Source organism: Kogia breviceps, chromosome 11 (genome assembly GCF_026419965.1).
Source record: "Kogia breviceps isolate mKogBre1 chromosome 11, mKogBre1 haplotype 1, whole genome shotgun sequence".
Classification (NCBI taxonomy): Eukaryota; Metazoa; Chordata; class Mammalia; order Artiodactyla; family Physeteridae; genus Kogia; species Kogia breviceps.
The window spans coordinates 77,994,298-78,009,137 of NC_081320.1; the positions used below are offsets into that span (position 1 = coordinate 77,994,298).

The following is a 14,840-nucleotide window of genomic DNA, read 5'->3' on the forward strand; positions in this document are numbered from 1 at the left end:
AGCGGGGGGAGGGATAAATTGGGAGATTGGGATTGACATATATACACTACTATATATAAAAAAGATAACTAATAAGAACCTGCTGTATAGCAAGGGAACTCTGCTCAATACTCTGTAATGACCTACATGGGAAAAGAATCTAAATAAAAAACAAGGAGAGGATATATATTTTTAAAAAAATTCCTTGTGACTTATAAAGCAGAAAAAAAAGAAAGAAAAAATGAAAAGATCAGCATGTTGTATTTCATAAGTAGCACCAATCTACGTTAAAAAAGAATACTTTTAGAATACTGTAACATCAATAAAGAATTAAACACACAGTTTCCCCTATAACATAACAAAAATACTTAAGTGCTAGTAGCATTTAGGACTTATGAACTTCCTTTTTATTTAATTAGTCAGGAAATGTTTCTGTATATACATATATTTATATGCATAAATATAAACTGCAAAGGATCACAGAATTGCAAAACTGTAAAGTCTTGGCAGCTCAAGAATAAAAAAGAAATCCTAAATTTTTTTGTCATGTAAAACTTACATTAAGACAATCTATAAAATTTTCAACCATCAAACGTTACCAGAAGAATGTAAATTAAAGGATATATTCAGGTCCTTTGTTTGGTCAGTTTGTATGGTTCAAATCTAACCCTCTGCAGACTGGCAACTTAGGAATTACCGTATAGGGCTAGGTGCCTATCTATATGATCAATTTGTATGCTTCAGATGTATTCTTGGGGATAGGCATTGGAAATGCTTACATAAGACTACAATCCAAAGAACTGGAACCCACGCCCACATATACCACATTGTGGATCATCCCAAGGATTAAACACACATAAATCTCAATTTTAACCAGCCTCAGGGTTTTGCTTCTATAGAATTCTTCTTTATTACACTTAATAAAATTATGATATTATTTAGATACCTATGGAACAAAGAATTTCCTAAACTCTTAAGAAAAAAAAAAAACCCACAGTATAAACAATTTCATGAAAAGCACAGAAAGATTTTTCTTAAGAATGAGAAACCGCATACCTTGTTTTGGATACCTGATCTTCAGATGGAAGAAAAGGATTATTAACTGTTGCTGAAGAAGTTGTACCAAAAGCAGTGAGGCCCAGTAATTTAATTTGTGAAAGGCCTAATGTGCTGGCATCTCGTGGACGATGAAGTCTAAGGCAGACAGCAGAAGCTACTTCAGCTTTTACAAGCTGAATTTTTATGTAGGTGAGACCACTTGTGACAACAGGAGTGGATAATGGTAGCATATTTACCCCATCTGCACTTACTTCAACAGACACTGAGGATGGGCAGGCTACAGGAAGAGAAAATTGAACAATTACTAAAGGAAAAGTAAACTAGAGTTCATATTTTAGTGGCAATCCCAGTAAAACAGCAGCTTTCAGTTATATTCATTATGAACTCATAAAAAGAAAATGTATACACCAAGTCATACTTTGTCACTGACTTTCACTGTAATTGATTTTACAGCTATTATATGAAATTCACTGTATAATAAAAATTATGTTTAAAAAGTTCTAACATTAACCTAAAAAAGAGTAACTGAAGATATGCAATCCACATGTACTTAATTCGCTCCAAGGAAACAAAAATAGGCAATTATTTACTCTATTATTTCTACTTTACTCAGAATTATCACCAACAATATGGTGATTAATATGCTATGGTTTACTGTTGTAAATAATTTGGGAAGAATGTAACTTAAAAATTACTTTTTCACAAACTCATTATTTCACTACTACCATATTGCTATGATTTTAAACACAGTTGAGTTTAGAAATTGCTTTTGCCTCTAAACTGTTTTTGCCTTTCAAAATTTAAACAAACATCCAGAATACTTAAAAATAAAACCAAAAAATAAAAAAATTTAAAAAATTAAAAAAAAATAAAAAATAAAAAAAATAAAACCATTTCCTGCTAAAATTTAAGGAGGCCCAATGAAGCAATAACTGGCAGTGTTACGGGAAAATTTCCTTCTCACAAACATGGAAGCCCATATAATAAATTTATCTATCAACTAAAACAACCTTTGAACTTTGACTTTAATTTCAACTGTAAAACTAGGAAGTAACTTTTATTATATGCCAATTACACCCCTGGTTTGCAATGAGAACTAGACAAGTCACATCAATTTTTAAATTTAATCTTCTTTTGAGATAAGTATTATCCACATTATTTAATCTCTTTGAATCTGTCAATACAAACTGACAAAGAGATTAAATAATCCAAACCCCCAAATGAACAAAGGGCACTTTTTATATTCAAGCCCATGTTTGATTCTAAAGGCTATGTTATTTCCACTGGAACACACTATATCTTCAGTTTCTGCTCCAATCCAAAACCAAAATTATTAAGCACACTTACATTGGAAAACACCTAACCTACTGATTTTTCATAATATACAGAGTTCTCCATTGTAACATCCTTCCTTTCCCAATTCCTATGTGCAAATTCTAGCTACACTCCAAAGCCACCATTCACACAAACCACTTTCTCCTTCTGAATAAAAGGAGCTTCCTCCTCATCTTAGATTATCCCCTAAGTCTTACACTGACTTATATTTTGCCATGTAATATAGTTATTTTTGACCTGCTAAAACACTGTGCATTAGTCTATTTTTCTTATGCCATTTTATTCATATCTATTTTTATCTAACGTGTGGATTCCACAACTGTATTAGAGTATAATAATCTAATCTTGCAAATAAGTGGAAAAATTGATTCTTCCAAATATGCCAGGGGTCTACAGAATTCCCTATAGTTCTTCATTAAATTACTGAGTGACATATGATAGCAATGAGAATCAATGAAGATAAATGATTGTGACAACTTCAACAATTCTGTACAAATTATTATATTTATATTGAAAGAATTTGGGGACCATCATAAATGTAAAATAGTACTTCATATTCCTTCATGAATAATTGAAGGAGTTCCTGCTCCTTTTAATGTACAACTTGTTTTCTAAAAATTCTTTTCAATTATTTAACGTTGCAAAGTTACAACAAAATGTATTCAATGAAAATGCATCAAATGAATGATAGTCAAAATATTAAAAATCTAAAGATCATAAATATTCAAAATATCACACTCAAAGTATTATGATAAAAAATTCTTTGCAGATGTAATTACCTTACAATGGGAAGGGGAATCTATGCTAATTTCATATTACAGAGATAGGACTGAGGACCAGCCTAGAAAAACGAAGACTGCTGTCTACAGCTATATTACCTCATTTTATCTTAATGCTATATAGATAGCTTCATAAATTTGAGGGAAGAGGAAAGGCAAAATAATATATAACTAGAATATATTTGTTTAAATTTCATCACACACTCTACTTGTTTCAGGGGAATAACCATGTCAATTCATTTGATGGGAAATGATTTGGTGGTAGTGTTAAATATTATATTAAAACTGTTCAAAATTAAGCGATCTGGAAATTGTATCTAAGTTAATCAGTTTGCTAAGTATTTTTTTTCATTTTTTAAATGCTTCTAAATTATAATTTATTTTCATGATGGATCTTTACAAAAAACATTACTCACTTGCAAGGGATGCAAGGTGAGGTTGGATATGTATCTCTTTAAGCAGCACTGCTGCAGGAAGGTGAATGGTAAGGTCGCACCAAGCCTCCTCTGGCAGAAAGATGTAGGACCAAGCAGCAGAGCGAGCTCTTCTATGGGGTGGCGTGGCCTGCAAAAGCACCTCAGCTGGTTGGGCAGTAGGACTGCTAGATGTGATTGTACCTACAGAAGTATTTTAAATAAAATAAAAACTTGCAAAAGAAACCCCATAAGGCATCAAGAACTATTCAAACCATAATAATTACACTAGAAAAATTAGCTAAAAACATGAACACTTAATACTATGAATGTACTTAATACATTTAGCATAATTTGTTACAGTATTCACAAAACCTCAGGACATCCAGTCAACTAGCAAGGTGACAAATTCACTGTTAACTGCTGCCTAATTTCTATGTACTAACGTGTCAAATGAAAACTAAACTAGCAACAACAAATTTAGCACAGTAATTCTCAAATGATTTAAGTAAAAAACAATGTCCAATACAGGCTTCAACTTGAAAATAATCACCTTTATTCTAAATTATCAATATTCATGAGTTAGAAATATTAAAAGAAAAAAATAGAAAGAAACTATGTAGAATGGAAACAAAGAATAACTATACAAATCTGGAACTTCTTATTAAAAAAAGTACCACTCAAAATAAGAAGGAACAAGTTCTTTAAAACTAACATTTACAATGAAAACTGACATAAGAATCTACTATTTAGTTTCATAAATTGTGTTCTATTTAAACTCAGAAATAAAAACAAATTTTACTACTAAAGAACAATTAAAAACTTCCTTCTAATCAGTAGAATGTTTGGAAAGCTACTACCTTTAAAATCAATGGCTTGTAATTGAAATGGTGATACTGTAACACAATCAACTTACTTTGACAACTATTTTTGCTTCATACCAGCCAATTAACTACTACTTAAATTTATACCCATAAGATGAAATAACTTTTCTTACCCAGGGGTGCAAAGTTATGGATCCCTTCTGCATTGTCAGGCTCAGAAGCTAGTATTCGTGTTTTCAAAGTGCTGTCAACAGCTTTATTTGGACCAGAGTCAAGAAATTTCATAATAGTTGATACCATACTTCTTGCAGTGTTTACAATAGCCCTTGTACTAGTAACCATATTGTTGCAAATGAGCTGAACACCACCTAAATTTAAAGAGAATACTAAATGAAAATTATCTTAACATAGATGATTTGACATTGAGTCAACTTTCACAGACTACAAAAATAAGAACATAATTTACTATCGAATGATTACACTTAAATGACAGTTTTGTAACTTTGTCTTACCCATATCATGGAATGCTTTCAAGGCATCACTAGTATCCAGTACTCTCAAAATGAACCACAATAATGGTTCAGATAACTGGCAAGTAGCGAGAGAGCCCTAAAAAAAAAATACATGTATACTGTGATTTTTAAAAGGTGATTATTAATTTCCTGTGAATTAGGACAACTAAATTTCTTATTGAATGTAATATTCTTTTACAGTTAATTATTATAAAATGGCAACCTTAACCTAAATCACTAAATACAAAATGTCTGCCAAAATATTTACGAAAACTTAACCTAAATCAAAAAGGAAGTGAACAGTCTCCTCTCTGAACTCAGCATTTTTTGCATCTGTGTTTACCTACTATTATCATTTTCTACCTTAAATTAATGTGCATCGATTTTGTTTTCGAGTAGACAGTACTTTCATTTAAAAATGTATCCTTCTCAAATATCTTTGTATCTTCCAATGGGGAAATATATATACACATGCAATGTATATTTATGAAAATGATAATTATACACTGACATATAGAAGATTCCTTAAGAAATTGTTTTAAAATCTGCTTTTGAAAAAAATGTTAAATGGACTAGAAATTAAAATAATCACACTGGCTCCTAAAATCTCATTTTTTAAAAAGGAAATTTAAAAAGTAGTAACATTCTAACCTATTTCTCTTTTAAAATTACCCTAACCCCTTTTAACTGAAAGGAAACTAAATATGTAACTTAAGCTTGAAAAAAAATACTCATATTAAAATTTCATATGTAACATCTATGAAGAACATGCTGGTTTTCAACTATGCTATGGTTAGGGAAAAGGAAAAAACTACTTCTTAAGACAATGGAAAGAAAATCTAAAATTTAAAAATATGTTAATCTTTTTATTCTTACATCACTGTAGTCATCTTTGACAGTTTCAAGGAAACTTTCCTCTCCAACTTCTACTAGTAATCTATAGTTCTCATCTGCTGACTCCATTCATTTTCCAACATATAACCAGAATACTCTGTCTCTGTCTTACAAATAATTCTCTGCTCCCATTGCTAGTAGCTACTTAAATTACTGCAATTGTTGCTAGATTGAACTTACCTGTCTGCCCATATATCCACAGGCCATGTAGGTTAAAATTGGCTGCAGCATCATGTGAACTGTAGAAGCTTTTTTACTAAGTGTTGTCAGTATGGTAAATAATCCATCCCCAACTGATATGGCATCTAACCCACCATGAAAGTTTTCATGTTTGGTGAGATGTAATCCACTTGCCCCTAGTTTAAATAAAAAGATGACATATTTTTAAAAAGCATATCCTTAAAAACCATAATAATTAAAATAGAGAGTCTTAAAAGCCATTTTCCTCCCAAACCACTGAAGGATGGGTACATAAAAGCTGTGTGTGTATACATATACACAAATCTAGAAATTAAAATATCTATCATAACATTCAGTAGAGGATGTTTTTTGGTATCTTTTATAGGAGATACCTCTACTGTTGGTAACAATAAAGTTGCTCTATTACATGACTGAGGAACATCATTATACATACCAAAAAGAAAAGGAGAGAAAAATAAGTGATACTATTATGTAACTAAACTTCAAAACTTTTAATCAAAAAGATATGGTTGTTTCCCTTACATGAAAAAAGAAATACTAATAAGCAAAAATATATCAGGAATGGATTTTGTCACAATTTACAGAAGTTTAATTAGTTAAAAAATTAACATAGTATATTAGCTTTCAAATAGGTAGAAAAGCAATGCAACAATATATAAATTTTACATTGATATATGTGTCATAGAAACTGTTAAACTTACACAAAATTTTATACTTCACTTTTTAAAAAACTGTGAATAAATCTTACTCATTCCCTAATACGAAATTTGATGTGAAATTCTTAATCTTTAAAATGTTAGCGATACATGACTATAAATTATGGTACCTAACTTACAAGACTGATTTTTTTTTCTTCATTCACTACAAGTTATTTTGTTAGTATTTTCCAATTTTTAAAAAATTCACACTTAAAAATTTTCAACTGATTGAAGCCACTCTATAAAAGTTTTCACTAATAAAAATCAGTCATGCTAAGAAGTTTACAAAGAGGTAAAAAGTAAATGCATTATAAAGTAAAAAGAAAATGAATTCATACATTACTAAAGGAAAGAGATATAGTACTAGAAACAAGTATAAGATTAATATTCTTAATATTAATACGTACCAATTATCATCGCCATGGCACTGCTATTACACAGGCCCAGAGCCGACAAAATCTGGCTCATTATCTGTTGGTTGGCTAACACTAAGTCAGCGACATATGCAGGTGATCCTTGAATACTACTACTGCTTCCATTACCATCTTTGCCTCCTGAAACTTTTTCTTCATCTGAAACACTGTCTGTCGTATTGGTGGTCACAGACACTCTTGCACTGTATTCCCTATTGCCCGAAAGAGGCAGCTGTACTAAAATGTTAACCAGTTTTAACAAATCAAACATGAGTTGATCTCTTGTCATTTCACCACAAACTGCTTTTGCATCACCTGGACGAATGAGGTTCGCAAAGAGTCCCCCAAAGCATGCTCGAGCACCCACTGAGCTATCTGATCCACTTCGAGACATTACTTTGTCTGAACAAGTGATATAGTGGTGCACTAAAAAAGTGACAGACTCTATCACAGCAGAAATAGTACTAACTGAAACGACTTCAAAATTCTGCTCCAAAGTGAATTCTAAGAGCTTTACTTGGGCATCAAGAGGTCCTTGGCCTGTCTGGAAGGCACCCCTGCAGAAAAAGAGAGAGGATTAAAAATTAATCCATTTTAAATTGTTTTGAAAGAAGTAACCACCAGAATACAAGAATGCTAAACAATAATTAAACAATAATTAAACTCCTGGTATTCACTATTTCATTTTGTAGCAAAGAGTTTCAATCTCTTCCTGAGTCCTTCTTGTTCTTGCCTCCATTTTATCATACAAAATAAAAAATGAATTCCCTTCCAAATAGAAAACTGAAAGACAAGTAAATCAAAGAGATGATTTTGAAGCTACAGACTAAAATAATTATATATATCACAAGGCACTCCTCGTAATGAATGAGCTCTGGTTTGTTACAACCTCAAATGTTGTTAGTTTAAACATTTCTTACTTATTTTGATTTTCAAAAATTAAGATTCAATCCAGTAATTCTTATGCAACAAAATTGAATGCTCTCAAGTTCTACTCATGCCTAAGAAATAGAAAGCTGGAAAGATCATTGGCCCCAACTTAATAATAAAAAAAGCCAAATTAACTCTAAAGTCGTAATTTTTCTTGAACCCATCAGAGAGCTAAGGTCAAGAGTACCAAAAAGCCTGAAATCCATGAAAAGACAGGCACCTCCTCCAACAAGACAGAATATGAGCATTGGCTTTCCTGTAGCAGAATCTGGGAAGTCAAGATGCTGGCAATATACATATGGATAAGAAGAATTCAGCTAAAATATTTAACAAGTTGTTAAACCCCAGGTATGTAAGGGTGGTAACACTGAACCCTTGGAGTTCATACCCATTCACAGGCACCCTCCCTCACCATCCCCCACACATATCTTACCCTGTGCATCTATTCCATCTGGCTGTTCCTGAGCTATATTTTATAATAAACTGGTAAAATAAGTAAAGTGTTTTTCCTGAGTTCTGTGAATCCTTCTAGCAAATTACTGAACCTGAGGGGGGGATTGTGAGAACCCCTGAATTTGTAGTCAAATGATACAAAAATGTGGGTAACCTGGGAACTCTGGACTTGTAAGTGCCCTCTGAAGTAAGGGCAGGCTTGTGGGACTGAGCAGTTAAAACTATAAATCTGAGGCTAACTTTGGATAGTGGAAGAATAGAACTGAATTGTAGGACACAGGTTGATGTCAGATAATCAGGGAAATGGTGTTTAAAAAGACACCATGTAGTTGGTGCTAGTGAAAAAAACCCTCAAATACCAACAGCTGCTTCCTACCCCTGGAGAGAAGGAAATGCTCTCCTCAGAAACGGCCAACGATACAAGCCAGAGTTTGGCAGACAAAAAGAAGGAAAAATTTATTGAGAAAGCTCCTTCCCCTGAGGTTCAGTCACAGAGGGCCTGCCAAAGACTGAGGTTGGACACAATATCGGAAAATACCTGCCATCACTAGGAGTCTAGTGAACATTAAGAAACAAGCAAAAGCAGCTGACTGCTAGAGATGGAGCCATGGAGAGAGAGTCCCTCTGTGGTACAAATGTATAAGGAACAAAAGAAGCTTAGGATGGAACAATAAAACTGGAAACAACCCCCTTTATCCTGACTCACATCGAAACAGAAGCTAACTAGATCATTTTGAAGTTGACAAAACACAAAAGGTAACCATAGCAACAACAAAACAAAAGCCAGGTCAAATCCTGAAAAGAGTGATTCAAATCCTCACACTAATCACCCAGTAGAAGAGGCTTGTCCATTTCCAGGCATAAATACTATTTACTTCAGTGTCTAAAAGATATGTGATTATCCAAAGCAAAAATTGTAGGGATGTATCATGTTTACAGCATATGTAAAAGTAAACATATTATACCTACATCACAAAAGATGAGAGAAAGAAACTGTAAATTTACTGCTGTAAAGTTCTTATATGTGAGCTAAGGTATAGTAATATATGAAAGCAGAATGTTATGAAATAAAGATGTATATTATAAAAGTAGGGAAAACACTATAATCAAAATTTCTTTGTTATAAATAATACTAGAAAAAAATGAAATCATTAAAAATTACTTAATCCAGAAGTCGGCAAGAAAATAATTTTTAAGTGAATAGATTAAATAAACAAAACTGGCAAAGTGATAAATTTTAGTCCACTAAATCAATAACTACATTAAATGTAAAGTGGTCTAACAGATCAATTAAGAGACACATATTGTCAAACACTTACACAAGAAAAACTGAAAGAAGGAAATAATAACTATTAGAGCAAAATTTAATGAAATTGGAAATGAAAAATAAAGAATATCAACAAAGCTTTAAGTTGGTTCTTTGAAAATATCAAGAATATTATAAACCTCTAGCAAGAATGACCAAGATAAATAAAGATTAAAATTACCAATATCAGAAATGATAGAATGAATCAAACTACATACTATAAACATTAAAAGCATAATTTAAAAAATTACAAATAATGAATTCAACACAGATGAAATGAACAAATTCCTTCAAGACACAAACTGCCAAAGTTCACTCAAGAAGAAAGAAAACCTGAATAATCTTTTACCTATAAATAGAAACTTTTTTCTAATAATACAAAGAAAACGCCAGACCCTGGTTGCCTTAATGGCAATTACTATCAAATATTTAAATAAGTAATAATCCAATTTACACAACCTCTTCCAGAAAACAGAAAAGGAAACACTCATTTTAGGAGTCCAGGATTATCCTGACATAAAAACCAAAGGCATTATTTTTTAAAATGCAAATATCTCTCATAAGCATAGATTTTAAAATCTTCGACAAAGCATTAACTACTTAAACAAGCAAGATATAAAAAGGATAATACATCATGACCGAGTAAGTATATATCCTGGGAATGCATACTGATCAACACTTAAAAAAAAAAAAATCAATGTAATTTATCATACCTACAGATTTTAGAAGAAACAATATATGATCATTTCAGTAGGTGCAGAAAAAGCAAAAAGACATACATATTATTCACTAACCACATGACTGTACAAAGAAAAATCCCCAATATATATATAACTCTACATATAATTATATTTTTGTCTATGTCTATATGTATAACTATATCTGTATCTATAAATATACCTACAACTCCTCCCAAATTGATCTACAGATTGATGCTTATTCAGTCACAATCGAGCAGAAGTGTTTTTTTGGTTTGATTTGTTTTTGGTTTTGTGGGGGTGGTGGGGGATCAATAAGCTGGTCCTAAAACTTACATGGAAAAGCAAAGAAAGCAGAATAGCCAAAACAACTCTAAAATAACAAGAACAAAGATGGAAAATCCACACTATCAGACCTCAAGAAATAATATAAAAATACCAAACCAGTGTGGTATCAGAAAAGAATAGACAAAAACATCAACTCTATCGAGTCCAGAAATAGAGCAAAACAAATATAGTCTATTGATTTTTGGAAAAGGCAGAAAGAGAATTCAATTTAAAAAGGATGTGTTTTTCAACAAATGGTATAGTAACAATTTGACATCATCCACAGGCAAAAAAAAAAAAAAGAAAAAAAGAAAAAAAAGAACTTAGACCCAAATGCAAAATTTAACTCAATATAACCTACGTGTAAAACCTAAAACAATAAAATTTCTAAAAGAAAGAATAGAGGATCATCTCTATGACCGTGAGTTAAGCAAGGATACTGTTATGAAACAAAAATAATAATAAATAAAAGAAAAAGCTGACAAAACTTCATCAAAATTAAAAGCTGCTTTTTCAAAGATATTGTTAAGAAAATGAAAATATAATCCACAGACCAAGAGAATATACCTGCAAAACACTTATGTGATAAAAATGAGTGCCCTCTTCATATGAAGTCTGGGTACTTCTTTTCAGCCTATATTATTAATTGAACTAAAAAGCTGCAGGCTAATTTATATGGATACCAGACACTTTCTTAAAAACATACAAAGAAAGGGCTTCCCTGGTGGCGCAGTGGTTGAGAGTCCGCCTGCCGATGCAGGGGACGCGGGTTCGTGCCCTGGTCCGGGAAGATCCCACATGCCACTGAGCGGCTAGGCCTGTGAGCCATGGCCACTGAGCCTGCGCGTCCGGAGCCTGTGCTCCGCAACGGGAGAAGCCACAACAGTGAGAGGACTGCATACCGCAAAACAAACAAACAAAAAAACAAAACATACAAAGAAAACAAAAGCTAAGAATATATTTGGGTCAATGTTATGGATCCAATTAAAGAAATTGTGCTAGAAAATATATGAGGTGTGTACAGGGTGGAAGGGTGTGGAAGAGTAGCTGGAAAAAAATTCTAATTAGTTTTTGAGGCACGTAAACCTATATATACCTTTACTTATTAAAAAAAAAGATATAAAATAGATTTTTTTTTAAAAGACAGCATGTTATAAGCTAAAACAAGATTGATATTTCTGTAGGAAATGTTAGAGTAAATGCATTGAATTTTCATATGAAACTTTTTACTGCTAGATCCTACATAGATAGAACTATACTAAAGTCTACATCTAACGAGTGTACTTAGAGGTCTCACATACAGTTTAAAAAAATCCTAGTTAAAAGAAAAATGAACTCCATGATAACAGGTTTTTGCTTCTTAGATGGTTTTATTTATATCACACAAAAACCTCAAGTTCATGTTTTCCAAATACACCGATGCATAACAGCATGTTTTTGGTTTTGTGAATCTACTCCTTGCCACACCTGTACTACACTGTGTATACGCTACAAAAAAGGTGAACTACAACCACATTAGTGTTTTAAAATAGTTATAAAGGAGGAAGAAAACAAATGGGGATAGTACTATAAAATTTTCTGCAGCTATGAAAACATATCGCCATATAAATTTTTTGCATTAATTTTTATATTAGGTTTCAGGCATTTTGCTACTGATCTATGAAAATAACTATTATTATAAATAAATTATTAATTTTATGGTAACTATTATAAATCATACCTTTTTCTGATTTCTAATATTTTCGAACTAATTTTTAAAGAGTGATATAATCTACAAGTGATTTTAATCACTTTCTAACATACATTAATTTTTTAAAAATTCCCTGGCACTTCCACAATGAAATTAAATAAAGATAGCAAACAGCACCTTTAATTTCTTCCTGATATCAATGGGAATTTTTAAAATAATCAAACATACTAGAGTTTGCTTTGTTCATAATGTTGTTTATTGTAACTTTAAGATGATACTGCTTATATTTCATTAAAAGTTTTATCAGAAAGTAATGTTGGATTTTATGAAATGTCTTAAACGATGACAAAAATGATTCATTAATATGATATATGATATCAAAGCATTCATGCATTTTAAGCATCAACCCATCATGGTCACAGTTTATTCTTTTTAACCTATTGCCTGACTTTGGTAATCAATTTATTTAGGATTTCTGTATGAGATTAGTATTTAATTTTCTTTTTTAAGATATCTTTTTTGGGTTTTATCAAATATAGGTTTCAAATAAAATTACTGGTAGCTTTAATTCTCTACCTGTATTCTAGAATAATTTAAACAGCTTCAAGTAAATTTCACCTGGAAGGTTTATAATTCCTAATCTATGAACCCGTTATTCCTTTCACAATAGAAGGAGTTCAGGATCTGGGAGAGCCATAATGAAAAGAAGTGAACACAACTGGGAAACATACCAATAAACCTTTCCCTCTTAATTCCTAATATTGTCCTGCTTATCTGTTCCCAGATAAACTCCCAACAAATGCTAAGGGAAAATTAATTTGGAGGATTACCTATTGCTTCTATATCAGGAATATATGTAACACCTTGAAATTTACCTTTCTGTTGAAAGTATATGAATTAGCTTGAGCAAAAATTCACTGAATATCTGAGGACATGTTGAAGAAAGATGCACTTGTAATCGGGTAAGAAATTCTTGCATAGCTTGCGTAGCTGTTGGACCAACCTGAAGAGAAATGAAATTCTGTTGACAACTGCTTACTGATCCCATCTACAGAATTATTCATTTAAAAAGTATCATCTGTATGTCTTCTTTGGAGAAATGTCTACTTAGGTCTTCCGCCCATTTTTGGATTGGGTTGTCTGTTTTTGTGATATTGAGCTGCATGAGCTGCTTGTATATTTTGGAGATTAATCCTTTGTCAACCTAAATGTCCACCAACAGATGAATGGATAAAGAAGATGTGGCACATATATACAATGGAATATTACTCAGCCATAAAAAGGAACAAAACTGAGTTATTTGTAGTGAGGTGGATGGACCTAGAATCTGTCATACAGAGTGAAGTAAGTTAGAAAGAGAAAAACAAATACTGTATGTTAACGCACATATAAGGAATTTTTAAAAGTTGTTCTGATGAACCTAGTGGCAGGGCAGGAATAAAGACGCAGACGTAGAGGAAGAGTTGAGGGCACGGCAGGGGAAGGGAAAGCTGGGATGAAGTGAGAGAGTAGCACTGACATATATACACTACCAAACGTAAAAAGGATGGCTAGTGGGAAGCGGCTGCATAGCACAAGGAGATCAACTCAATGCTTTGTGGTGACCTAGAGGGATGGGATAGGGAGGGAGGATAGGCTCAAGAGGGAGGGGATATGGGGATATATGTATATATATAGCTGATTCACTTTGTTGTATAGCAGAAACTAACACAACATTGTATAAAGATATGAAAAAAAAATTCTCTTTCCCTGCAAAAAAAAAAAAAAAAAAAAAAATCATCAAACGTTAAGTCAAGAGCCATACAGGTGAAACTTTTCATTTGAAGAACAAAAATATTAACAGTGATAGAAGGAAACCAATTAAGCTTTTAGGTCTTGATATAACTTATTTTAAATTGAAAATTATAGATAGATTCTATTGTCAATATTTTTTTTCATTATGGTTTAGAATAACTTGTTACTTTTATGTAATTCAATACAGAGAAAGACTCACCTGAATTACATAAGAATATCTTTATAATGCTTTCAAAACACAAAGAACTTATGTACTGATTTTCACAATCTTAATTATCCCATTTCAAAACAAAAGAACTCAGACTCAGACGGGTTAAGTGATCCACAAAAGGTCATGCTTCTAATGACTATCAGAGCAAATACTAAAGTGAATTGGGGAAAAAACCCTACAAAAAACCCCTTAAAGCTAAAAATGAACCTGTATCAATTAGTAAAAAAATGCTTTCCCAAACTTCTATCTCTTCAATGAAAAAAAAATGATAGTGAGAACCACACCAAGTATCCTGAAAGTATGTTTTGGAATGTTATGATCATA

General features: G+C 32.0%; 1 protein-coding gene across 11 annotated transcripts in view; it reads right to left on the minus strand.

Annotated features, from left to right (window-relative positions):
- BIRC6 (baculoviral IAP repeat containing 6) overlaps window positions 1–14,840 on the minus strand; it is a 239,633-nt gene that overhangs the window by 101,933 nt on the left and 122,860 nt on the right. For all 11 annotated transcript variants that reach the window (XM_067007850.1, XM_067007847.1, XM_059078733.2 and 8 more), the window contains 7 exons: window positions 13,387–13,514; window positions 7,102–7,664; window positions 5,976–6,151; window positions 4,902–4,998; window positions 4,563–4,757; window positions 3,569–3,769; window positions 1,036–1,315 (listed from right to left, as the gene is read on the minus strand). In XM_067007850.1, coding sequence (XP_066863951.1) covers window positions 1,036–1,315; window positions 3,569–3,769; window positions 4,563–4,757; window positions 4,902–4,998; window positions 5,976–6,151; window positions 7,102–7,664; window positions 13,387–13,514 — 1,640 coding nt within the window. The remainder of the gene's footprint in view (window positions 1–1,035; window positions 1,316–3,568; window positions 3,770–4,562; window positions 4,758–4,901; window positions 4,999–5,975; window positions 6,152–7,101; window positions 7,665–13,386; window positions 13,515–14,840) is intronic.